At 43.8% G+C, this 26,474-nt stretch overlaps 1 protein-coding gene across 18 annotated transcripts in view; it reads left to right on the top strand.

The window, feature by feature from the left end:
- Positions 1–4,159: 4,159 nt before the first annotated feature.
- The window catches only part of NPRL3 (NPR3 like, GATOR1 complex subunit), a 47,190-nt gene continuing 24,875 nt past the window's right edge, over positions 4,160–26,474 (top strand). Inside the window, exons 1-8 of one of the 18 annotated variants that reach the window (XM_064462000.1) lie at positions 4,163–4,520; positions 5,900–5,969; positions 12,492–12,530; positions 15,270–15,386; positions 16,207–16,336; positions 19,677–19,751; positions 22,698–22,851; positions 23,675–23,756. In XM_064462000.1, the coding sequence (XP_064318070.1) occupies positions 4,403–4,520; positions 5,900–5,969; positions 12,492–12,530; positions 15,270–15,386; positions 16,207–16,336; positions 19,677–19,751; positions 22,698–22,851; positions 23,675–23,756 (785 nt within the window). In that variant the 5' untranslated portion in view covers positions 4,163–4,402. Of the gene's footprint in view, positions 4,521–5,061; positions 5,219–5,899; positions 5,970–12,491; positions 12,531–12,739; positions 12,899–15,269; positions 15,387–16,206; positions 16,337–19,676; positions 19,752–22,084; positions 22,104–22,431; positions 22,452–22,697; positions 22,852–23,674; positions 23,757–26,474 lie in introns of those variants that run through there. The other 17 variants (XM_064462008.1, XM_064462012.1, XM_064462002.1 and 14 more) reach the window with 17 other exon arrangements.

Here is a 26,474-nt window from a genome sequence, read left to right as displayed (position 1 = left end):
TTTTTTATCACTAAATGCCTCACACTGTCTGTCTTTGATTTCTAGTTCCATGATTCTTACTGTTAGTTATCCCTTGTACTGTAAAATAGCCCTCAGCACCACAGCCAGTGCTGGTGTGTGTGGTGCTACATGCTGGACATGCATGGAATAGCCTGGTCCCACAATAGATGGCTTGCAGCTTCAGGGCACAGGCACACTTGATGGATGAAGGACCAGACATGCAATGGGAAGACCAGCACAGGTCTGTAATCACAGATAAGTAGGCAAAGTGTCAAAGAAATACTCTACTGGAGATGGTCGCTGCTGAACCTCAGGGAATTAATATCCTGCTAGCACATGAAGCAGAGGTAAATCTCTCTGCCACCCTGATAAACTACAGCAGCCATACACATCATGACTGGGCTCTGGCAGCCATGGACAGAAAGCTGGTTGGTACAGTCAGAGGTCAAATAGTGTTCTCTGCCCAAATAGCATTGCACACTTGCACTGGGGAGGTTGGTATGTATAAGCCAGATTCCTTGCCAAGATGTCTGTGTTGCAAAGTGATGCTACTGGCAGCTACAGAGGATGCTCCCCAGACATGGTTGTCCTGCTGAGAGGAAAGTCCTTCTAGGGGTCTAATGATACTTGGGTCACGTGTGCATTGGAGTATGTCCAGCCTATGGTTATCTGTACTGAAGTAGCAATGCGGTGCAATCACACCACCCAGCCCCAATAAATGTCACACAGGAGCATGCACCAAGTTTGGAGACTGTCTTGGGAGCCATGGTGCAGCTGTGCTATGCTGCTGGGCAGGGGAACCTGACTGCCAGCTGATGTTGGCTTTGAGGTGGGAGCTAGGCTCCCATGTGTGCTGTGCTTATGGTGGGGATTTCTTCTGTGCCTTCACATGGGGACAGTTCTCTCCTCTCTGGGCATACACTACAGCCTGGAGAAGTTGGCACACTCACTACAAACAGACCCCACTCTCCTGGGGTTGTGGTTCTGCCAATATGTCCTGGGGCCAGGTGGGAATGAAGCAGTGGTGCTAGAGAAGTGGTAGAGATGGGGTCAGACAGCTGTATTTATCCTCTGGTATCCCTGGTGTCCTGGTGGCTGCCGTGGCACTCGCAGAAGAGCTCTGATGCACCCCTGATGCTTTGCACTGTGCTCTGAATTTCAGCCTCCCTGCATGTGAGCTGTCACAAGAAGCAGGAAAAACCTCAGGCTTTCCCAAAGGGCAGGCACAAGCACTTGATGCTTCTTGGTCTGCAAGCCTGGCTGGGTTTGGTGATCTTGTATTGTCATCCCCTCTGTGCAGGCCAACACTTTATCTGTGATTTAATTTAAGATTGTGTTCAGTACCACAGCTCCCTCCTCAGCCCTCCTGCCCACTGGCTGGGTGGCTGCGTAATGTGCTTCTCTTAGTACCTCACTTTAGGAGGGGATTCAAGAGGGTACTCACCAGAGACCTAGTGAAGGCAATCACTTTATAATAAGGAATATTATCAGAGTGCTCTTTGTATAACCTACCTTTGATAAATGCCATATGGACATGTCCAATGAAAACCCAGAATTAACTCTGGATATACGGATGCAGTGCAGAGCAGTATCCCATTAAATGTGCCATTGAAGGCATGGGCAGTGGTCCTTCAGTCAGGGCACAGGAAAAGGTGGTATTCAGTTTATACAGCTTAAATGGTTGGAGGCATCAAGGCAGGCTGTATTCATCATCCTTTGCTACATGCATTTTTAAAAACTTGCAGTTTTCCCACAGAAAAGTCACTTTGAAAATAAAGATGTTATTGTTAAATATACTTTTGTATGTTTTTGTCTCCTCCCCAGAGTGCTGCCTCTTACATTGCCTGCCACATAGCTGTGCTCCAAGCCCTCCTCAGTGAGAGTGCTTTTAATCAGAGACTCAGTCAATGCATGATGGAAACGACTGTGACCCAGATATACCCAGGGATAAGGCAGAGACCATCAGGGCTCCTTCCTATTTTGCTGCCCATTGTTTAACCTGAACATTGATCCTCCATGACTGTAGGATTAAGGTCTGTGTAGACATGAGGATCAGAGTGATGCCCACACAGGAGAGTTCATCATCGCTGAAAACTTTATGAAATTTGAATTAATTTTCTGGGAGTTACTCTTGCAGTATCACAAAAGCCAGAGCAGCCAAAAGATGATAGTGGTTTGCCAGAAGGAGCTCACTGCTTGCCCAAGATCAGGGCCACGCTGAGGGTGGCTGCAGGAACTCCTCAGGAACATAACTGGTGGGAGAAGCGTGATCCTCGGCCACGTGCCACAAGGTGACATGGAGAGTGACCATCTCTGTCCTCATGTGGACCTCTCAGCCAAGTTCCTCCATACCAGTGCTCCAGCTGCCCACTGGGTATCGAGACATGGAGATCCTGGCCTGAGCAACGCAAGGAGCTGGACAACAAGATTGTTGGTGTTTCCCTGGTCACTTTGTATTTCCACCTTTGTGAAACCCCACCAGACCTGCCTTCCTCTCTTGCTGCTGCTTCTCATAGTCATGATTCATAGACCTGTAGAAGAAAGTCCACCCCTGGGCAGATGATGAATCTTTGTGATGAATCTTTGTAATTAACCTGTGAAATGTCACCAAAGGTGATTTTTAGTATTAACATAGGTCTTTTTAAATCCTGTTCCAAAAGTAGGCTGCCAGAGTTTCTCATTTTAAAAGGCAGAAGAGAGTAACAGGCCTGTTTCTTCATTATAAAAGCAGCCCTGACTGTAAATCCAGTGACTGATTGAATGGCACCTCTGAGATCAGGGATAATTTCCCCAGGGGCCTGTATTCTCCATGGGGACTGCCTCCCCCTCAAAAGGAATTCTGTGGATAAGGTGGCACATATGACTGCTCTAACTCTGAAAATTTTGTGCTTATTAAGTTTTGTAAATCTTAAAAAGGGCATCCAAGTCCTGGCTTTATTCTTTGATTTTCTACCAGCTTGCAACATTTTGCTTTAACTAAACCACAGCCTCCAAGAGCTCAAAATGACAAATATGTCTGCAATTTATTATTTAAGAAAGTACAATTATGCTTTGAAGCAGACACACTGGGAGATTTTAACATAGCTGCCCAGTGCTGGTGCATGGGGAATGCTCTGCCGTGATAATATGACTGCTCTTTAATCACCCTCAGACAACTTTCCCCCCTCAGTGACACCTTCTCTTTCTGCAGTTATCGCTGGCCTTGTGGAGGATGGCCCTGCAGATTACACCCGCACTGCATGTGCTTATCTCCCTCTTTAGCCATCCACCTCTGCCCCATATCCCCATAGGGAATTGCTGAGCAACATCTAGAGCGGGGATATCTCAGAGCATTCAAATATTTATATAGTGCAATCAAATGCAGAAGAATTTCCATGCAAAACCCAGGACATCCTCTAACAGAATAGCTGATAATTTTCTGATCTCGGTTAAACACAAAATAAGACGAATGCACCAAGACAGCTGCCAATATTACTCTCACAAATCTAGAGGCAGGAGTAAGTTTACAGGAACCACAAGACAAGTTGTATCAGTGCTGTAAAGCAACCTGAGGTCTTGCAGTGAACGTGAGAAAGAAGATGAAGCACACCTTTACAGGAGCATGGGGAGTCAAAAGGTCCCACTTCCACAGCCTGCCTCCTGCAGGCATCCTGTAATGGCAAACCTGCGAGGAAGTGATGAGCCCTCGCTGCCATTTGCCAGAATCACTAAAAACAACCCAAAAAGACCAGTGCAAAGAAATGGGAACAGGTGGCCCAGGCCTCTAGCAGCCCCTGCATGAGGGCTCCAGGGCCAGCACCATGGCTGGGGGCCTGGGGGGGGGGGGGCCGCTACACGCAAGCTGGACACGTGGCTGAACTGGGGGTCCTGGACCATGCTGGGGGCATTGGGCAGAGCTGGCTGTGGGTAGGTGAAACACTGGAATAAACTGGGGGTGCCAGAAATGGGGAGTGGTGTCCACGGGAATGTGAAGTACTGGTCTGAACTGGGAACACTGGGCTGACTGAGGGAAGTGCTGGGTTGGGGTGAGGGTGGGGTGCTGGGCTGAACTCCAAGTCCTCTGCTGAAGCGGGGCTGCTGGTAGGGCGTGACGAGGTGGTCTGAACTGCGAGCACTGGTCTGTAGCGGAGGACGGGGCTGCGGGGCGTGAGCTGCTGGTCTAAACTGGGGGCACTGGGTTGCAGTGGGGGACAGAGCTACAAGGCGCTGGTGCCAGCCGCCCTCTGCCCGCAGCCCCAGCACCGGCCCCGCACAGGTAGCTCCGCCCCGCCGGGAGTCGCGAGCCGGGCCCGGGTCGCGGGCGGAAGCGGAAGGCGGCCGCGGCGGGCGCCCTTCCTGCGGGCCGAGCCGTGCCGTGCCGTGCCGTGCCGTGCCGTGCCGTGCCGTGCCGTGCCGTGCCGGCATGGGCGAGAGCACCAGCCCCATCAGCGTAATCCTGGTGAGCTCGGGCAGCCGCGGCAACAAGCTGCTCTTCCGCTTTCCCTTCCAGCGCGGCGCCGAGCACCCCGCCGCGCAGGCCAGTAAGTGCGCGACGCCGCGGGCTGTGGCCCGGCCTAGGGGACTGCGGCTGCCCCGCGCCCTGGGGACCTCCGCCGGGGGCTGCTGCAGCCCGTGGGGGCCGGGCACCCCCACAGCCCCCTGCGGGGTCCTGGTATCACCCACACAGCCCCTGTGGGGGCCTGGCACCCCCTCCCCCATCCGCGCTCCTCAGGGACCTCGTACCCCCCCAGGTGCCCTGGCACCCCTCACACACACACACGCCTAACACCCCATGTTAACTGGACCATGTTATTGTCAGGTGTTGTTATTGGCCTTATGGCTGCTGCTGGATCAGATAAAGTGATGTGGGTTTTAAGAGCGGTAGGTGAAGGAGGAGGCAGGGCAAGGAGTGAAGGCCACCGATTTGGGAGAGGGCATTCAGAAGACACTAAGTGAGCTTTAACCGATAGTGGGTAAAACCTAAGAGACTTCAGTCCCTTGTATTGGAAAATGGGGTGGGGGAGGTTTCATTTCTTCCAGAAAATAGGAACATGGGACTGTTCAGGTGCCAGTTGGCTGCTGTGGAGCCAGTGGTGGATGTACCTTTTCCTCCCGCATTCCTGATCTGGGGCCATGCGTGGACCTGCCTGCAGCCAGGGAGTCCCTGGGGCCTGAGGCGAGGTGGCTGTGCCCGTGGCGCTGCGGTCAGGGTCAGTGTCCCACCTGGCCTCGCTGGTGGGTGAGTGTCTTGCTGCCTGGCTAAAGGTGCTGCAGAGTGTTGAGGCTGTTTGACTTGGATTGCTTGCTAGCTGCCATGTATCACGAGAGGTTTGACACCCCTGTTTAGGTTGTGAGTCACTTGTTACCAAAAGAGAATCGCCTTCAAACCCCTTTTTGTTTTTATAGTCAAATCTGAAAACATCAATTTTTTTTGGTTGTCCACTTCTCTCCCGCCCGCCTCCTGCCTGCCTTTTGGTAAAGGATTTCAGTATTGCAGGAGGGGCTGTTGGAGCATTATCATTGTCCTGAAACCTGAGCAATGATGAAGAGAATGCATTGGTTGGAATTTTATTTTCCACGCTCTCTCAAACTGCAAACTGTTAGCTGACACTTGAGAGAAAGGTTGTTTCTGTGAATGTTTTGCTTTTTAAATCCCCGTAAGATGTAAACCTCTTTCTCTTACATTTTGATGTGTTTTTAAGTGAGAATAGAAAAAACAAGATCTGGTACTTCTACCTGAAAGGGAAGGGGTGCTTTCTGCTTTTACTATTACTTTTTTTAGGTCACTGTTATAGATAATTTTAAGAAGGGCACAGACAAGTATTTTCTTAATGCACAAGCATTCTCTTAAGGCACTTATTTTAATGAACATTTTAAGGAGATTGTTCGTTGAAAGAGCTGTCTTTAATCTGTATTGCAGGTAAACCAAGGAGTCGATATGCTGTGAATAGCTCTGGTGACACCACAGAAGATCAAGATGGTGACTCCAGGTAGGGGAAAACATTTCTCCTTGCCTAAGAGTTCGAAAGAGTGGAGAGATGCCCTCTTGCTCTCTTGCCTGCTAGTTCAGTAGGCAAATTCTCTTGGACTATACAGAAAACGACCTCCCCAAAAATGTTGTACTGTCAAGTTATGAACAAATTAGTGCTTAGTAATGAGGAATTTCTAATGAGGGAATGCTACAGAATCTATTGTTTTCTGGGCAAGGCATAAGTCAGGTATTTTGTGCTCATTAGAAAGGCAGTAGTACTCTTTCAAAGCTTAGGAGTATTAATACTTAGGCAAAATTCCACTTTTTTTTACCTGCCTACCTCTAACTGGATATATTTTTCAGTTGCTGCAAATTCTTCCCTACCTCATGTAACTGTCATATGGAATTGCTGTGCACTAATGAATAACTAATTTTGTTTCCCCAGATATAGCTGCCCTTCTGTCTGTAGAATGAAATAGTAGCTCAAAAGGAGACTGAGACTTAAAGATAATTTTTGAATTACAGGAAATCAGGGTAACAAACGCACTGAAAATAGGCATTGTGTTGTTCAGCATGCATGTATGTACGAACGGAACATCTAATTATTTATGTAGAAAATTTGAAATCTGCATGATTCTAAATTTATCACTATCAGATATGAGACAAATTTGGGAAAGGAAAAGTTTTTTTTTGTCTGTTGGCCCATAGTTCAGTTGCAGATCTTTTTTTGTGATATGTGTTTTAATCTCCAATATCAATAAAACAGGGCAGTTGCTGTTCTTTTCTCACATAGGAGAAAAAAAGAAGTACTCATCACTTGCCCCCAGAAAGGAGTTCAGATTCCAGCCTTGCAAAGTGTCTGTTCTTAACTTTATGACTGAGAATGGTTTAGCTGAAATTAAAATCACCCACAGCAGTAAACCTCATCAATTCATATGTTTTTCCAGGGCTGGGATCTTACGACAACACATTTTGCTTGATATTATTTTTACCTCTTGCCTCTTCTCATACCTCTGAAACCTTCAGTTGCAGCCTCTGTCGTGTCTCCAGTGACTGGAGTACAGTACAGGGCACAACTCCAGTAGGACCAAGATGTGGTTTTTTAAGCTTGGTAATTGGTGAATGGCATTTCAGACTGTGCTGTGGATGGCAGCTAGTATGCACATTAGGAAGGCTCAGTGCACACGTTTGCTGGTTATCTCAGGGATTTTTTTGGTTGCTGTTCAAAACCCTGGCTCTAGTATTTCCCTAGATAGGTTAAGATGGTGTTGGAATGGTACCTCTGTACCTTCTTGTTGCCTCTGCCATTTTGGCAGGTTGGACAAAGCACTTAATACTGAGCTGTTGGCTGTGGTGCTGAATTAGTGTGATGCAATATGGGGCTACTACAGTGATGTAAGAAAAGCTTTTATCATTTCAAATTATGGTCAGATGAGAAAACTGCTAGAATTTTCCTGAAACTGTTTTTAAGTAAATTAAGTAGTGGTTTTAAGGCAGGTCCTGCCTGACCAACCTGATGTCCTTCTATGACCAGTTGACCTGCCTAGTGGATGAGGGAAAAGCTGTGGATGTTGTCTACCTGGACTTTAGTAAAGCCTTTCACACTGTCTCCCACAGCATCCTCCTAGAGAAGATGGAGGCTCGCGGCTTAGACATGTACTCTTTGCTGGGTAAAAAACTGGCTGGATGGACGAGCCCAGAGAATTGTGGTGAATGGAGCTGAATCCAGCTGGTGGCTTGTCACAAGCAGTGCTCCCCAGGGCTTAGTGTTGGGGCCAGTCTTGTTTAATATCTTTATCAATGATCTGAAGGAGGGGACTGAGTGTGCCCTCAGTAAGTCTGCAGATGACACCAAATTGGGTGGGAGTGTTGATCTGCTGGAGGGTAGGAAGGTTCTGCAGAAGGATCTGGCCAGGCTGGATCGATGGACTGAGGCCCAGTGTATGAGGTTTAACAAGGCCAAGTTCTGGGTCCTGCACTTGGGTCACAACAACCCCATGCAACGCTACAGGCTTGGAGAAGAGCGGCTGGAAAGCTGCCTGGCGGAGAAAGACCCTGGGGGTGCTGGCTGACAGGCGGCTGAACGTGAGCCAGCAGTGTGCCCAGGTGGCCAAGGAGGCCAACATCATCCTGGCTTGTATGAGGAATAGTGTGGCCAGCAGGAGGAAGGCAGTGATTGTGCCCCTGTACTCGGCACTGGTGAGGCTGCACCTCAAATCCTGTGTTCAGTTTTGGGCCCCTCAGTACAAGGAGGACACTGAGGTGCTGGAGCGTGTCCAGAGAAGGGCAACAAAGCTGGGGAAGGGTCTGGAGAACAAGTCTGATGAGGAGCGGCTGAGGGAGCTGGGGTTGTTTAGCCTGGAGAAGAGGCTGAGGGGAGACCTTATTGCTCTCTACAACTACTTGGAAGGAGGTTGTAGTGAGGTGGGTGTCAGTCCCTTTTCCCAAGTAACAAGTGATGGGACAAGAGGAAATGCCTTCAAGTTGCATCAGGGGAGGTTTAGATTGGACACTAGGAAAAATGTCTTTACTGAAAGTGTGGTCAGGCATTGGAACAGGCTTGCCCATCCCTGGAGGTGTTCAAAAAATGTGTAGGCATGGCACTTCAGGGCATGATTTAGGAGGCATGGTGGTGTTGGGTTGATGGCTGGACTTGATGATCTTAGAGGTCTTTTCCAGCCTTAATGATTCTATGATTCTAGATTGAAAGTGCTGGCATGTAACCTACATTAAACAAAAATTTAGATTATTTAATTTTAGTGGTGTCCAGAACTCTGGGCTTTAAAGTTAGTGCTTAATTTCCTGGTCAGGTATTTGTTACTAAGCTTTTAGTGTTTAAAATAATTTATGATGTCTCAGCTGAGCTCACTAAGTGTGAAGTATCACAGTTCTGAAGTGCTGAATGAAAGAATGTTAAGACAGAAATCCCCCTCTGCAGTGATGGTCTTCAGAAAAATGAAGTTGTCACATTGTACAGTTTTGTATATAGCAATGCATACAAATTCATGCTGACTCTTACTAAGGTCAGTGCTTATAAGCCATATGTGTACTTAGATGAAATTGAGTTGTCAGCCAACACAGGTCAGTTACCAGGAGGTCCCTTAATATTATCTCCTGTGGATCTGTCTTTAGCTGCCATGCAGATGGAAGGGAAACAGCAGAAGAGGAGCATTTATGTTGCTCTGAAAGTGTTGGTTCTGCTAGAGGCCAGATATCAAGGTCCGGCACACTGCTTGTGCTACTTACATGGCTGGGCGTCTGCATTCAGAAATTCAAAGTCTCTTTCTAAATTGTGTTTGTTTCATTGAAAAGCTTTTTCCCAATATCAGTGTAATAGGTAGTGTAAGTCCACTGCATCCCATACAACTGATGTAGCAGCTAAACATATCCTTCTCTTCAGTCATAGCAGCTAGTGGAAGAAATCACTGACGCTCTTTATATACTGAGTACTGTTAATTTATATTAGACAAGAGGAGGTGTGTTGGCAGAGTTCATATCTTTCACTAACTTAATGATACATGTAGAAAAAATATGCAAGTTTTAGGTACACAGGCCCTTCTTCCAGCACACACACACACACAAAAAAAAAAAAGGCCTTCAAAATTGTCAACAGGTTGCTCAGACTTTTTGATTTGTATCAGACTGTTTAAGGAGTAGCCGAAGTTGGTGCTTTGGAGTAGAAGAGATTCTAAGGGGAGAGTGGAGGCAGAAAGGTGCAGATGTCCTGGAGAGGGCAAGATGTGTATGATTTGTAAACTAGGAAAGGAAGGAGTTGAACTATCATAGGCTGTAAAACCAGTATTGTCATTGAGCCCGTGGGATTTTTTTCCCTCACCAATGTTTTGAATCTTCGCTCCTGGGCTCCTGTTCGGAATGTGTTTTGTATGTTCCCATTGAAGATAAGGCTGGAGAGGCCAGGAATGGAGCAAATGGTTTTGCAAGAGCCATTTCCACTCCCCCAGTGGCAGCTCTGTCCCTGGGAGTTTGTTCTTTCTCAGTGCAGTGGTGCAGTGTTTCTCTTCCTGAAATGCTCAGTTCAGTATTGCATGGAAAGACTTCGTCAGCAAGAAGTCCAGTCCATTTTCTGGTGGTGGTGATTTTCTGATGGGAGTTGTCCTCTGTGAAAGTAATTAAATAAATGGTTTTGTATTATTTCTGGATGGCTTCTTCAAGGAAGAGTCCGCAAAAAGATTCCTTTAAATCACTGCATATCAGTAGCATCTGTAGATGTTTTTGGTGGCACAAATTGAGGCTTTGGAGTGGGCAGACTGCTAAGTTGAGTTGATGGTGTATGCCCAGTTTGATAATGTTGAAGGGTTGAGTCTTTCCCACGTTTTCATGTTCGGTAGCAAAGGTTATTTCAGATTTGTCTTTTTGCTGCAATAGTTCTCATGAGGGTTGGATTAATACTTTTTTATGCTGGATGGTTGTCCTTAATTTACTAGCAATCTAATACCAATTGTATCCTAGATAAGGTTCAGTATTGCTTTTTTCCTAAGCTATTGGAACCCAGATCGATTACTGTTATGCTCATCTCTACTGGAACAGTTGAGTTGTATGTATTTCTTTATGGCTTCAGAAAGGACAAAATTATGTCAGTTTAGGTGGCTTAACTCTCCATTTCTATATAGTGTATTTATATGCATAACTGGATTTCTTTTAGCCTTCAGATTCAAATTTCCAGGTCATTGTTATGCTTGCTGGTTTTTATAGACAACTGCAGCGTATTCATGACAGTCCTACCTCTAGGTTACTGGTGTGTATTTGCTTATGTTAATTTCAACTCAATGGAGCTGTGTGTTTGAGTCTTCAGAATATAGATTTTTCTTCCTTTTAAAAGCAAGTCAAGCATTGAAAGTGGTTGAGGTGTGTTGATGGTGGCCATGCAACAAAAAGGTATTCAGAAGAATCTGTCACTGTCAAAACAAATTGCCTGCCAAGTGTCTCTCTTTGATGGCTTCTTTTCAGCCTTTCATTATTTGCTTTCTTCAAAAATGTCCTGTAGTTTTTGAGTGCTTTGCCAATAATACATACCCCTCAGAGCTTATGGAGATGCTTGCCAGCCCCTTTCCCACCCTCCCCACCCCCCACCCTCCCCAAAAATATGTGAAGCAATTACTTTTTTTGAAGCCATAAGATAATGCTCTGTTAAATTGGTTTGAAATGGTTTTTGTAGTTTTTCTGAAGGTTGTATAGTCGGCAAGCAAAAATTCTAATGAAGATGCACATATACTAACATATTTTACACCAGACTTTGCAGTTTTTAGTAGCATATATCGTTAATTGGCCAAATGTTTCTGTTATAAAAAAAGTCAAGTTCCTGGCAAACAAGGACTTGAATGTCCCTTTCTAACAAACAGTAGTTCCCCTGTGATAACATTTCTGTGTCCTCTGTCCCTCTTTCACTGGACTCCAGTGTTCGTCGTTTTATTTGTTCTGAAAGGCTTCCTTTCTGTAAGCCTGTGCTTTTCCATTTATCCATCCATCCCTTTAAACACCCTTTCTGCAATATCACCCCCTCTGTATAGTTTGTCACTTGGGATTGCTCTGGGTTCCCTTTTCAACATTACCGGTAGAAATCTGCTGTGTTTTGGATTAATAATTGTTGGAGGTTTTAATTTTGCCTCCCCTTTCTAACATGGACAGTATAAAGCTTTTATCAGATTCATTTTTCAGTATATTTAGGAAATTTGTTTCAGGAAGCAAGTCCTTATTTTCCTTGTTATTTGGAAAAAGCAGCAGTTGACTGTTAAAATGAAAATAAGTGTTTGGTCCTCTGCTATCAAAGTGAGTACAGCTGTTAACAGAGCAAGCCTCGCTCTGTATGCCTGTTGTAAAGAAAGTTTTCAGATTCTTTGCCTTGAAAACTTTTTCAGCCTACTCTTCCTAAGATTCTGCTTATTGCCTGGGGCAGAGAGAGATGGAGAATGACATGATGGTTGTGCTGTGATTCTGGCCAGACTTGTACCTAGCGGCTCTGTGTGCAAGGCCCTTTGCAGAACCTTGGCTGTGCATACACCAATAAGTGTTTGGCATCCTCTTTTTGTAAGTCTTGGGGATATGGAAGCACCAGAAGCAATTGTGAAGAGCTGTGGGTCATTTGGGGCTGCATGGGATGTTCCTTTGGTGAGAATACTAGTAATAGTGTCCAGAAAAGAAACTGAAGTTTAGCATCTACTCTAAATCAGGCTGCAATCTCTTCTATTTTCTCTTAAGGTAAGCATGAATTAAAAATATGGTATAAATACAGATCTATAAATGCAATGGGGAACACATTACAGCAGCCAGTGCTAGCGAGAGGACTAAAATGCCTTAGCCTGTTTTCTCCATGTTGTCTGCAGTATATCCCAGGGATTCACCTACCGTTAACTTTTGACTCTTCTCAATAATTATATTTCCTTTAAAGTAGTTTAATACTTAATAGCTCATCCTAGTTTTTAATATTATCCTTTTTTTTGTATTTTGTGTACTTACCTCGTTTATTTTCTTGTGTTTTTTTTTTTTTTTGTGTGTTGTGTTTATGGTCATGTTCCCATTTCAGAGACCAATGTCCTCTAACTGATGAGCAATTGGTTTCGGGGTAAGACCAAATGTTCTAAACAATCACCTGTGTCTAGAATGGCTTTCTTTTCTCACCATCCTTTTACTTGTGCTTTGTTTCTGGTTTCTGTTTTACACCGAATGATGAGATAATTATATGCTAAATCACAGTGTCTGTAGGAAACACTGCTAAAGGTTTATGCTAGGATAATTACAAAGGTCCTACTAACATTTCTGTGCTTCCTGTAGGGTATCCAGAACGGGTGTGATACTGTCCCTTCTGTGAATTGAGAGAAGTTGTGATCCTCCGAGAATGCAACAAGTATAGCCTTGGCATTGTAGTTATTCCAAGAAGGAACCCTAAAACAAATTGCTTTCTGATGAGCAATGACTTAAAAGTACAGATCAGTGAGTAAACTCTTTAATCCCACAGTAATTATGGAGAGCTCTTCGGAGACCTGGCTTTGAGCAGCTGCTCTGGTTGCTCGTTCTTGGTGCCTCACGAAGCTAAACTGGATGACTGCATTATACCCCCTTTTTGAATGTATGGAGGGAAAGGTGCTTATCTCTACCCAGGGCTCCAAAAGTATTAAACTGCATCTCTAGTCCCTGATTAACATAAAGATGCTCACCTAGATACTCGGCTCCCATTCTAAACTACTTCAAAGAAGAATTCTTTGTAAAAACCTTGCTTTGAATTTCTATGGCATATAAAGAGTTATTATCCATTCTTGGGGAAAATTGAATTTGTGTTTGAGATTCTTTCCCCCTCCTTTTCCATGCGCTAAAGCTAAAGTAATTGTTGTTTCAGCTGAGTTTCCAGAGGAGATGCTGGTGACAGCAGGTGCTCTGCGTTAGTGTGGTTTGTATCGTACTGCTGGATTGTCTGCTGTTGCTGCTACATTTTGCTTGTGATAGGAGTAGTAAGACATTTTTGGCAAATCAAAGCTTTTGTTTTTTGTATTTAGTTTCTGCCTGCTGAATTCCTTAGTACAGGAGTGGTTTGCTTCCCTCGGGAAATCACAATGCTCAGACTAATCTCATAAAAGAAGGGACTGTTACTGCCCAACTGTGAAACCTAATCGGTTACTAACAAACTCTTGGGCTCTGAGAAGTCAGTATTTTTAGGTCATCTTAGTATACCCCAGAGATTAGAAAATCAGTAGTAAAATATCTAAAGTAAAAGTGTTAATTTCTAATACGAGATGATGAATTGAAATGATGGAAATAAAGTACCTGCTGTCTCTCAATCTCCCTCTCATCCTGAGGCCTAAGAAATGTATAAATTATATAGTTCGTTGGGGGGGGGAAAAAAAACCAAACCAGCAAAACGAATAAATCTAGGCTGTCAGACAACGGGAATGGGGCTGGAGTCTAGTTCACTCTTGCGAGAGCCTGTGGAGATACCCAGTGTCAGTACCCATCAGGTAGCACCCCTGTAACCCATTGCAGGGTTATCTTTCCTGAGCGTGTCATCTAGTGCAGCTGCAGTACTCTCCCAGAAAGAGAAGATAGTGAGGACTAGCTAGTGAGAAGGTTCTGAGGACTTTACAAAATCAACCTTTTAATCTCCTGCTCCCCACAGAGTCACATACAAGGTGGGGCAGACAGGGCTGTTGGTGTCGTGAGCTCTCCTGCAGAACTGCTGAACTGTTATGTTCAGCACCACATTTGTCTGTTAAAAGATCTGCTGGTGTAATTCCTTGTAAAAGTCAAATCTTAATGGTGGTGAAAGTCATTATAATGATCAGTTTTCTAGCTCCCAAGATATTCTTTGCCAAAGCTGGAGGAGGGAAGAGTAACTCATCTCTTACCAGCAAGCAGGCATTTTCTGATTTGCCTCCTTCTCCCTCCACTCCCCAAAACATACGCTTATTTTGGATCCATTGCTATTACAGTCTTCCTGGCTTCATGATGAGCCTATTAACAAACGTGGCTGAACAGCACAAATAGAAGAGGAAAAGCTCACTGCTGTCATGGTGACTTTTTTCCTATTTTGAATGTGATCTCCAATGACTGACAATCCACGTCCTATTTGAGGATGAGTGAGCCCTTTCTTCACAAACTCTGTGTGTTGTGCAGCCCAGTGCAGCATGGTGGCTGAGGAGTGTGGGCTCAGTGGCCCCAGGAGTCTCTGGCTAGTCTCCCCATCTCTCTGCTTGCCCTTAGCTATGTTTGGAGCAGAGTGTCCAGGGATCTGGAAGTTTGTACAGAGCTGCTCCTTCCATAAGCCAAATGTAAGCAGCGTACTGTGGTCAGGATGACCTGTTTGTACAAACACCAGCGGCTCTGACAGCTCGTAAAGCCCCTGTGTTGTCCTGCATCTTCAGTACAGATAGGTCTAATAAAAGAAATGCCCCTTGGGTCATATGCAAATGGATATACACAAAAGACCCAGCTGTGTGCATTTGTCTTCATCTCTGTTGTGCACCATAACACACTCGGAGTGAACCAGGAATATGGTACATTAATTCCTTCTCTGGGCATTGAGGGCTTGCTTGCAGCCAAGAGATAAGGTGAGCGCAGCGCACACCCATGCCTGCCCTTTTCTCTGAGTGATACTGGGTTATCTGGGACATCTGCCTGGTGGAGGGGGATGGTCTGACAGGGACACACATCCCTGAATGTAAATAAAGAAAATGGAATAAATACTTCCATTCTTAAAAAACTGGTCTCATCAGAAACTGGTTTGAAATTCATTTGGTCAAATGGGAGCCTCCAAGAAATCAGATGAGGAGTGAACTTGCTAATATCAAACCTTGCACTGCCTGCATTCTAGAACAAGTTCCCTCCAGCAGCTCACTGAAGTCTTCTTCCCTGTGGATTTGAGCTCCACTGTCTCACGGGACACCCTGAGGAAGAAGAGTGGATGTAGAGACCAGACCAATTTTGCAAGGTCATCAGAAAGAGCGGTTGCAGAATTCCCCCCTTGTCACACTAGATTCTTACCTGGTTTTGCAGCGGTAGCTGTATTTTACAGGACAGACTCCTTGTAGATACTTGCCCTCATGCCTCGCAGCTGCCCTCTTCCCACCACCAGCCCAGAGAATCCAGTGACACTGCGGCTGGTGTTGGGAAGGGCCTAGCCTGTCACAAATTTGTCTCAGTTCATTTTATTAAATGAGAAAGCTGAGGTGAGGCCAGGCAGCTCTTGGAAGGGTGCCGGTGGTCTGTTGACCGTAGGTTCAGATTTGTTAAGTAACTTTCAGTCTCGCTGATGAGATTTGGGGAAGGAGGGGCAAGTGTTGGATGTATGTTCCTTCTAACTGAATCAGCTCTTTCTTGCCTTCCCCTCTGCCATAGTGGGTGGCTTAAAGATCTCTGTTGTGCTTGAGTGACAGGCTGTGGTGATATATATTTGCTTAGTAAGTTCATTAACCTGCAGCTAAATCCAGGCAATGGCTAACTTGAGCTGTTTTTATATTCAAGTGAACTGCATCTAATCTTTCCAATGTATTTTGCTGAGCATGTAATTAAATAAGCATGACCCTGCAGTCTTTGTCGTGAATGCTTCCTGTTTTATAATTGTGATGATCTGAGAGATGTAATTAAGGGGTTCTTAATTTTCCATAATTGGTGTAACTCCAGGTACAGCAATTTAGACACAATTCACAATGCTTTAAGAACTCATAAGTTAAATATATCTGTATTTGGAGGAATATTCCGGGGGTATGCTTTTTGAAAATTGTAATAACTTCTTGTCTCTGCTCTTCAAGGTTTTCAGATGTCATCCTGGCAACAATTTTGGCTACCAAGTCAGATATGTGTGGCAAAAAGTTTGAACTCAAGATTGATAATGTTCGCTTTGTTGGCCATCCCACATTGCTTCAGCATGCCCTTGGGCAGGTATGGTGTGAGGTCCGCTCAGGGGACCTGTCTTCTTTTCAGACTGCCTGGCTCAGTTAGGACACTTAGAATTCAGAATGTGCATGTTTGCTTTTGATCCTGTTTTTACTTCCTTATGCTCAAAGCTGTCTTTTCCTTATTTCCAGATAAGTACAATGAGTGGCAAACTGAGGGAGCTGTGACAGTGATTCAGAGAAATCCCCCTCCTGGTTACTGTAGGATAGGATAGCAGCATGGGTAAAGAGAAGTAACACTAAACAGTCCAGCTCAAAAAGCTGTTTCTCACATTAGTTATTGCAAGCTAGCTTTTTAGCACCTCTAATTAGTATGGCAGATAAAAAACCCCAAACCCTACACCAAAAACCTTCACAAATGCTAGAAACTATGTCAGCCTTTTTTTTAACTCTTTACTCTTACTGGTGCTGCACGTTATTCACATGGCTTGATTGGAATAGGTAGGGTCTTGAAAGAGGTCTAAAATTTTCTTGTGGACAAAGTCAGGCTGCTGTTTCATTGAGACCTTGTTCTGTGGCCTGTGTTTTAGTTGCCTGGAATGAAAGCAGTTGCCACCCAGGCTATGGAAAAAGCCCTGCTTAAATCTAGGAAAGAATTTACATGCTTTTATGTGCAAAATATTCCCTGTCCCATCCTTCTTGATAGACTGTAAGAGTGAACTAGGCTTTGGTAATTTCTGAATCCAACACTGATCTCTGTCACTGAACTGCCATGGTCTCATTTTTCATCAAATTTACTAAGTTGTTAGTTTTTTTCAGGGAAAAAAATCTGCTTGCCAATTGTATCATCCTTTCTATCTATAATTAGAGGTGCAAACAGATTGTTGGCAACTTCTGCTTGATATTTAGAGGACCAGACTGCTTTAATCCAAGTGAGGAGCTGGTCTCAAGCATCAAAAGATGCTGGTGTTCCACTTTGGAAACTCAGTCGTGAGTCTACAAAAATGTGATGGAGGATCACCAAGATGCAGTCTCAAATGCTTAAACTGTTTTGGAAGACAGAATTAAGTGTTCCCAAGCTATGCAAGTACATCACCAGCCCCAGACTAGGCAGACAATGAACCAGGCCCAGGGTCTGTTCAGGGAGCCCAACCAGGAGCAGAAAGAAGATAGGACCAGAGGCAGGGCTGGAGGACAAGGCTGCAATGCACTTAACAAGGGTCCATCCAGGATACAAGCTACCTACGATGATGTAGGTCCAAGGTCCATCCAGGAGACAGGGCTGGAGACAGGCACACCTACAGGGCCTCTACTGAGCTTAAATGGGACTCCAGAGCCAAGTTTAAATGGGGCTCCTGGGTCACTTGCTAGGGTGTGTGTGGGGGGACCCAATTGGGCCTGGTCAGGGCCATTAAGACCTTTTGGTGCCCTCAGGGGCCTGTCAGTGGTGGCCTGTTCTCTCACTGTATCAGATTCCTTTCTTTTGCTAATCTTGTCCAAAAGGCACAACTTACTAAATGTGGTATAAATGAGGTTGAAAATTTGTAATTGTATTTTTTCACCACGTACATTCTCTCCACTTGCCAGCCAGTTTTATCCTAATTGCATGAAATGTCTCATAATTTTCCATTTGTCTAAATAAAATTGCATCTGAGTAAATAAACAAAGTTGTATAGTGCTGTAAACACTTCTTTGTTACTTCCTGTAGGATCTTCTTTTTGGGTGTGTCTCATTACTCTGGTAGGTAACCCAGAATCTTCTAGATGTGGCAGCCATCTCTGCTAGTTCATTTGAGTCTAAATTTGGGACCCTTTTGCATGTAGGAGGAAGCTAGATGGAGCTGCTTTCTCATGGAGCAAAGGCAGGGACCGGAGTAACCTGACAGTCTCTGGTCTGGGTTTCTTCAGAGTTCATACTGCAGTAAGTTAATCCACAGGACAGCTCAGCAAATTCTTACTCAGATGAGATTCAGGAGTTACAAGAGCACGGATATTTAATCCTGTGTACCAGACTGCCTTTTATGTAGCAATATTCTGAATTCTTCAAATTCCTTCAGCATTTTCTTCTCCAGCTTAGTCTTTTCTTCTTTTTTCTGGACAAGAGGTGATATGAAATCTAGCCTGCATCCCAACTGATGTTAGTGGTGGTAGTTTCTTTGATCTTAAGGAAGGAACAGGATCAATCCCCACGCTTGGAAATGCTTTTGAGTCTTTATTGAGGTTCACAAGGCATCCTGGAACATGTAACTCCAAGAGAATAAGTAAACACAGTAAATTGTTTCACCATCCTCCTATCACTGTCTTTTTGATAGAACTTCACTTACACTTCAGAAAAAACAAAAATATGTATAGTTTCTTTTAGCTTCTCTAATTTTTAAAACTACTGAGTAAAAGCACTCAGAATCCAGAGTTCACTGCTGAGCAGTTCGTTGCTGGTACTTGGGACCTGTCAGGAAGGGTGGATGCAGCTCTGCTGTTGCCAACTTCTCTGCGTTTGCCCCATCTCAGACGCTGCATTAGCCACATATGCACATATGTTGGGTAGAGATCAAATATGAGTTTAGCTGGGTGTTTGGCTGGCAGGTTATAGCTGTTTCACTTGGGGTTGGATGGGTGTTCAGCAGGGAGCTTTGGGGTGACAGGAATGTCCTCTGGATTTTGTGCTCCATCTTGCGGTGACATTTGCTCGATTCAGAGTTGGTGGTCTCAGATGTGCAAATTCAACTTGCTCATCTTGGCTTCCACCATTCCTCCCTACCAGAAAGTCTATACCTGCATTAGGGGTGAACCTCTGCAGAAAGAATCAGGGGGGCTGGATAAAGTGTTTGAAATCCTGCAGGAAGGGAAAATCAAACTTTTTAGTACTGCAGTTCTAGAGCATTTTTTTTTTTCTGATTAAAAGCAACAGTTTGTACCATGACACAATCCAAATGGAGATTTTAGGAAAGGAAAGAATATCTGTGGCCTGGGATGACAGATCTATGGATTTCTCTTCAGTTAACAATATATATGACAATTGTGCTAAGGAATTGAAACCTAGGGTCCTTAATGATGCTAAAATGCAATAGTAAAGACACCTAGGAAGAGTGCTATCTTAACTGATACTCATTTAGATGGTCATGACCAAAATGCTTTGGTTTAAGTCTTCACAGATTCTCAGAAAAGGCAGTGTTGTAGGGTGACTGTGACAGTTCAATAAAAAGAAAACCATAGTTTTATTTTTCACAAGTCCGATCTGATGGTATACTTTGATTTGTCTGTTCTCTTTTCTCATCAGACTTGTTATTTGACTGAGTTAGGCTTTTCTCTTTTTTTTTTTAATTTTTCCCGTTGTTATTGGATCCAACTGACGCTAGCCTATGGGATTTTTTAAAATATATATTCCAGGTATCCAAAACTGATCCCTCACCGAAGAGAGAGATGCCCACTATGATTCTCTTCAACGTGGTGTTTGCACTAAGGGTAAGGACTGTCTTCATTCCATCTGACAGTGGGATGTGCTTCAGACATATAAGAGAATTCAGCAGGCTCACATGCCAGTAATCTCTTGTAAAACATTCAGTGCCTGATTTCATTGGGATATTTTAATTTGAAATAACAAACCTAAACAATATAGACTATGACAGTGAAAAGTAGGAAAGTTTTCCAGCCCAGTGGAAAACAGGTACAGTTGTTCTCTTCAGGACATTTTTCTAGGGTTTTTGGTTTTAAATTCCCAGAGTGTAAAGGCATTCAGGAAACCAATTTCCAAAACAGATATGAACCTAGTTGCAAGTGCTGTATGTGTCTTGTCTTCTGTTATTAGTGAGCTGGTAATCTGCTGTGATTTTTTGAGACCCTGCAGTTGAGGCTTGTCCAACTAAGCTGTGCAAGAAGGCAGCCTGGGTCTGACTGTCCTGTGTGTCAGATGATGCTCTCTGTACGTGACTGCTCTACTCCCGCCTGGGATAGGACCAAATCCGTACAGCTGCAGTAGCACGTTGCCAAGCCCTGGTGACTCCAGGCAGCTCGGGCCTTGGTAGTCAGTTCTGCGCCAGAAGCAGAGGCAGCAGGCAGTGTGGACAGTGGTTCATGCTTGGCCAGCCTTAAGAGTCAGGTCCCCACCATGGCCTTGGTCAATCCCAGCTTGCTCAGTGCGGAGTCATTCAGAAACCTACTCTGGCTCAGAACAGCACTGTTTTGAGCCCCTACTTATGCTGTATGGTACAGAGACATGTGCCTTTGCTCAGTGCCTCTAAGCTTTTTTTTTATAATTAAATGGACAGTGTTTGAAAGCGGCCTCCTCTTAGCAATGAGATCATTGTAAAGGGAGAGTGCCAGGTGGCTGTAGCATTCTAAATAAGAAAGTACAAGTGAAGAGTAAGTAGATTTTGATGCTCAGCAAGAATCTGGAGCAAATACGTAGTAAATATGTAGCAAATATGGAGCAAATATGTAGCTTGGAATTTTTTCCAGGCCTACTCTATTGACTAGATGTTGGTATCTGTTTGAAGGGATCCTAGCTTGGCCAACTGGGTAGTAAAAAAATGTAGAAAACTCGTTATGTTCTAGAATGATTTGATTTCTGAGCTCTGGTTTTCTCTTCCCAGGCCACAGGTTGCATCTGTGGAGCCATCATATAATTTTTGTGGCATGTACATGTATGAAGAAACATCTTAAAAATAAAATGGGGAGTTACAGTAGCTATCTGTATGGAAATGGTTGATTTTTGCTCGAATGGATATAATGTCATGGTTTAAAAGCCTCCAGCTCCCTGCTTGTGAAATGACCTTTTTTTTACCCCTTTTAGCACTAGTGCTTTTCTTACCACTGGCTTTCCAGTGGTGACTAACATGGACATGGCCGTGGTCCTCAGTTGAAGAGCAGGGTTTCACGCAAGAAAATTATCCCAGCAATCAGTCTGAATCAAGCAAGAAATTTTTCACTGAGTTCTGCTGGGGATCTGGTGTTCTTGTGCTTTGGGACTTTCTTAGGTCGGGAGGTGCTAAATTTGCAATACAGCAGTTGATTTTAGATTTCACACATTAAGAGACATTAGCTTCAAGAGTTTTGCTGTTTTGGTTTATTGGTAAAGCATCATGCTTTGGTTGTAGGTAAGTGTGTACAGGTGCACTTGTAAAGACAAACATTCATGCACGTTGAGTCATGTGGAAGCAGAAGTGTTAAAATGAATGCTCCTTCATTCACAATATTGTGAAAGCTTGGTGAAGTGCAATAAAGGCTATCTCTAGCATATATTTTCCTAGAATCTAATTTCCAGTGGTTCTCCTAGGAAAACTTGCTTTTATGCATTTTGACCACTGTGATGATACTGATGTAATTGTGTGTGAAATGCAGTACTAAATCGTATTTGCCAGATGAGACACTTTTAGTTCATAGAGAGCTGTCAAGTTTCTGGAAAGTGCTGTGTAAGAAGCAAGTGGAAATTTTTTCCTAGAATGGTGTAGTGCACTGCAAAGGATGGGCGGAGGCATTCTGAGATAAAGATGAGAGTCCATCTGCAGTGGGCAGACAGAGTGGGCAAAGTCCCAGATGCTATAATCAGCACTGATCCTGTTGTGTTTAAGCTTCAGGGTTACCGACGTGTCGTGACTCAGCAGGAAGAGTGGTATCCAAAAATGATGACTCATGGTTTGCTAGTTCACATGCCAAGTTATTGCTTGCTAGAACCTTAAATTCCTTTAAATGCCTTAACAAACATGAAGCAGCTGCTTATTCAGACAGGAGCCACTGAGTCCCTCCCCCCCCTTGGCAGCTGTGCTTACACGATAGATTTTTCCAGCACTTTCATTCTGGGACTTGCACGAATACAGTGTTAGTAATAAGCCATATTTGTGAAATGTTTGGGAGCGTAAATCCAAATTCATTCTGGTTTAGGATCAAATTGTTGATCATGTGCTCATAATTCTTACCTAATTACTGTCTTGTCAGTATGTAAGGCAAACCTCAGTATAGCAACGTCGAGTGAATGGGCTATCTTAAAGGCACTGCAGTCCTTATATTCCCAGTGAATTTAACCCGAACATTGTGATATTCTGCCTTTTCAAATAGCTCGACACTTTCTTTTCTCCCTGTGGGAAATTGAGTTCTTTGGTCTCTCTGTTAGCAGAAGGCCCATTAACAACTGGAAAAAATAAGCCAGATCGAAGTATCATACTCCAGGTGCTGTGTTCATTTGATGTGCGTAGACAAGCTTAGAAATCCCTGAGCCTTCTCTTTACCTTTGGACATCTCTGAGCTTCTGCATGTTGCTGGTAGAGAAAATTCCTTTCTGTTGCCAGTTGCCAGAGAGGCTGACTTTTGATATCTACTGACGATAATTATTTTGACTACTTATCCATCACTGTAGTTCCATATACATGATTGTGGCTGAAGGACTGACCCGTTTCTTTTCTGTGTTGCCTGTAGGCCAATGCAGATCCATCCGTGATAAACTGCTTACACAACCTCTCCCGAAGAATCGCCATAGTCTTACAGCATGAAGAGCGCCGCTGCCAATACCTGACCAGGGAGGCTAAGCTGATCTTAGCTATTCAGGATGAAGTGTCTGCCATGTCAGAAGGTGAGTGCTGAGATTAGCTTTGTGCAGGAATATGTTCGTCCAGGGGCACTTTTTCAGAAAAGTGCTGATTGAGCCTTCCTACTTCTTTTGTGGCTGGGGTCAGTATGAGCAAGTTTTGGCGCTCTTTAGCAGTCTGACAGCTTTTGACTGCATTTTGCTTCATCCAAAAGCAGTATCCCTATAAGAGATGTCAGCTTTAGAAGTGAAGTAGCTTCTTTACTTTCCTTGCTAGCTCAGTCAGTGCTATCACTGGAGAATGTGCACTGAACCATCATGTTTGGAACTGCCTGTCAGGCTGAGATGGAAGAAGTCATGTAGCCTGCTTCACACAACCTAGAGAAAGTTTCCCATGCTGTAATGCTGTGTGCTGAGTCACCAGGCTTCTTGTGTGGAAACTTTACTCTTACATGTTGTTACCATGGGTAGCAAATAGTTACAGAGCCTTTTTTGTAGACTGTACTTCAGAGCAATTTACTATAATATTACGCACTATTTAAGGTGAACTCTGACAGTGATGCATCATCTTGCTGTAGGCATTTAAAATTAAAACTAACATGTATAAAACAAAAAAACTTAAAATCATCACTTGTTGAATTCGCAGTTACATGTGCTTAACTGAGTTAAGGTTTAGAAGTTGGCAATAATTCACTATTATTATTTTAACACATAATGTAAGTTATTGTAAAAGCTTTGAAAGATAATTGTAGATTTAAAAGGTAGGGATTCTGTCCCTAAGATACTGGTTGATACCTTGTGGGAGAAGAGGAAATTCTCTTTGCTTTGAAATCAGTTGTTTGCTTTCTTGTTTTGAAATTTTCCATAGCCACAGAAGGGCCGCAGTCACCTTTTCATCACATCTTACCCAAGTGCAAACTGGCTAGAGATCTCAAAGAGACGTATGACAGGTAAGTGAATTTTCTTCCCAGCTCATAGAATCATAGAATCATAGAATCATTTAGGTTGGAAAAGACCTTTGTGCTACTTCTCACTGAAACCTCTTGGCCTTGTTCCTTAGGATATTACCCACTTCTTCATGCTGTTGACTCTTTGGGATTTGGGTTTTAGACCAGGTGGAGTGATGTGAAGGCTAGCTGTCAGGTAAAAAGTTTGCAGAAATGCTCTCCTAATCATTACCTTGGTCTCCCTTTGGATACATGATGGTTCTTAAAAGTTGGTTATGTCTGTCACAGCTTCAAGAATTGTTTTGTTCTTCCCTAGCACAGAGGCACATAATGACAAGTGAATTGTAGTATTGAAAAATTGCATAATATGAATATCATATTGGTGTAGAAGTGCTCTAAACCTGCAGCTAAGAGAAGAATTCTGCATCTAGCACTGAGGGCAAGTCAGATATTGCCCTGGCTTCATTTGGTCACACTGCATGTCTGGACAGTGAATTTGGATTAGGTGGTAAGACTTCCAGCAGAATGGGAAGTGTAACATGCTTTTTCTTGACTGGATTAGAAGTTCTGGCAAGTATTTCAAAGGAGCATGGAGTTAGTGTTGAATTTCAGCAAGAGCCGGCACCAATGTCCTCCAGCGTACTTCTGCTCTGACAGCTTGTCAGTGCTGACTCCTCATGCAGAGCAGACACCTCCATTCAGGATATGCACCTGGTGAAAGGCCTTGACAGAGGAGCACACAAGGTTTTGGTGGGGAGGCACATGATGTACCCCTTCATTAGGGTGTTTGTCAGGGCTTGGGAGAATTTCTCTGGAGTTTCTTGATTGACTGTAGATCACATTGTATGGTATTAGACAAACCCTTTAGCCTCTCTAGATTGTGGTTCCCCTTGCACCAAGGGAATAATCGCAAAACCCTGTGAAGTAAGGCACTGGGAGCCTAAATAATTTAATGATTGCAAAGCACGTTAGAAAACTTGCAATAAGCTGTTCTTTGTTATGTTCAGGAGCTGTGAATTTCAGCTCTTTGGAAGGAATGTTTTTATTGTTTGATACAACTAGCACAGAACCTGTACTGAAGTTTAAAAGAAGGCACTTTTTATGTAGCCTGTAATTCTAATATTAAACTTCACCTACTACTTCTATTTTCTGTTCCTCTGGGGCTATGTATTTGTGACTGGGCAAACCCTGATCTTGTCTCCAAACATCTTAGTGACACAGTGACATCTTGTGGCATTTAGCTGTGACTGGAGGAACATACAGCCCAAGCTCATGGAGTGTGCTAATACAACCCTTCCATGACATAAGGAGGACTAGACTGACCATGGAGAAACACACATAGGTGCTGCCCCCAGATGTAAAATAAGGTAGTGTCTCCCTCATTTAGGCATTTTGAGTGGGAGAGAGGTGGTGCAAGTTATATTTTGACACTTTTGCATGACATTGTCATAAGCAAATGTAAGAAATAAGGTGTTGGTAAAAATATAAAATGTCTGTGCATTGGATTGGAAAGCTCTATTTGAAGAGTAGTTAACAGTGTTGTTGGCTGGCTAGGTAATCAGGGGTGTTCTGCAGTATTTTTCTATTAATGCTTCATATGAGAGAATAGGAAGTATGCTTATTACACCTGCAGTCAGATCAGCTGAGAGGGCGTGCAGCACCTTGCCAGGCAGGCATAGAATTAAAATTATTTTTGGTAAGGTAGAAGAAATTGTCTAGACATAGGATTTTATTCTGCAACTCCAAGATGAAGAACCTGTGTGGCAACAGATCTGGAGTGAAGCCTGTGTGGTCTTCTATGAAATGACAGTTAGTCACAAGTGAAATGGGGTTGCAGAAAAAGCAAATAGACAAGAACGCCTAAAATGAAAGTCTTGTCTGTAAGACGGGAAACAGTCCTGCTCAGGATTGTAAAGCCCCTGCTGTAATGAATGTTGTATCCAGTTTTGGGCACCACATTTCAAGAAGGATTTGGGCTACCTAGAGATGGTGGAGCAGTGAGAATGACCTAACAGGAATAGAAAGATTTGGTCTGTTTCTTGTAGAGGAGAAAAGACTGCTGGGAATGGCAAGTCTTCAGATGCATGCAGCGACAATGTGCTGTTCTAAATTTACAGAGATTTCTGGCATAGCCTTTGGCATAGGGGCACGGCATAGTAAAGTGGAGAGAGCGCTTTGAATTGCAGATGGGAACCCAGCTCTCCATATGAGATTCACTCAAGCCAGCATTTCCTAGTGTCTGTTGATTTCTGCAATTCCAGTCAAAAGCCTCTTGAATTATCATGGTTGCTCTAGAGGTGCTGTCTAGCCCTTGGTTTCCTGTAGATGGTGCTGAGGTATTTCAGGCAAGACCCAACATGTCCTTTTAGAAAGTTGCTTTGTACAAAGCCACAACTGTATGAATCTTTTTATAGTTCAAAATTCCCTTGCATTTTGAATGAAATGCCTGTATTTTATGAAGCAGGAATCAATAGCCAGGTCATCTTGACTGTAACGCTATTGCTGCTGTAGTAATGGAATATTATTAAACTGACAGTTTAGAGGTAATCAACATCTAGTTCCTGGGACCTTTTTTGACTCTACTGGAGAGAACTAGAATATTTCTTCTTTATTATTTCAGAAAATAGATTTGAGAGTCTTCATCTTGTCCCCAAACTCCATCATTGGTGTGGAACAAAAAGCAATGGCTTTAGGACCAAGACAGTTCAGTTGCCAGTACCT

This window comes from Phalacrocorax carbo, chromosome 10, assembly GCF_963921805.1.
Source record: "Phalacrocorax carbo chromosome 10, bPhaCar2.1, whole genome shotgun sequence".
NCBI classification, from domain to species: domain Eukaryota; kingdom Metazoa; phylum Chordata; class Aves; order Suliformes; family Phalacrocoracidae; genus Phalacrocorax; species Phalacrocorax carbo.
This window is presented reverse-complemented; position numbering and strand designations above follow the sequence as displayed.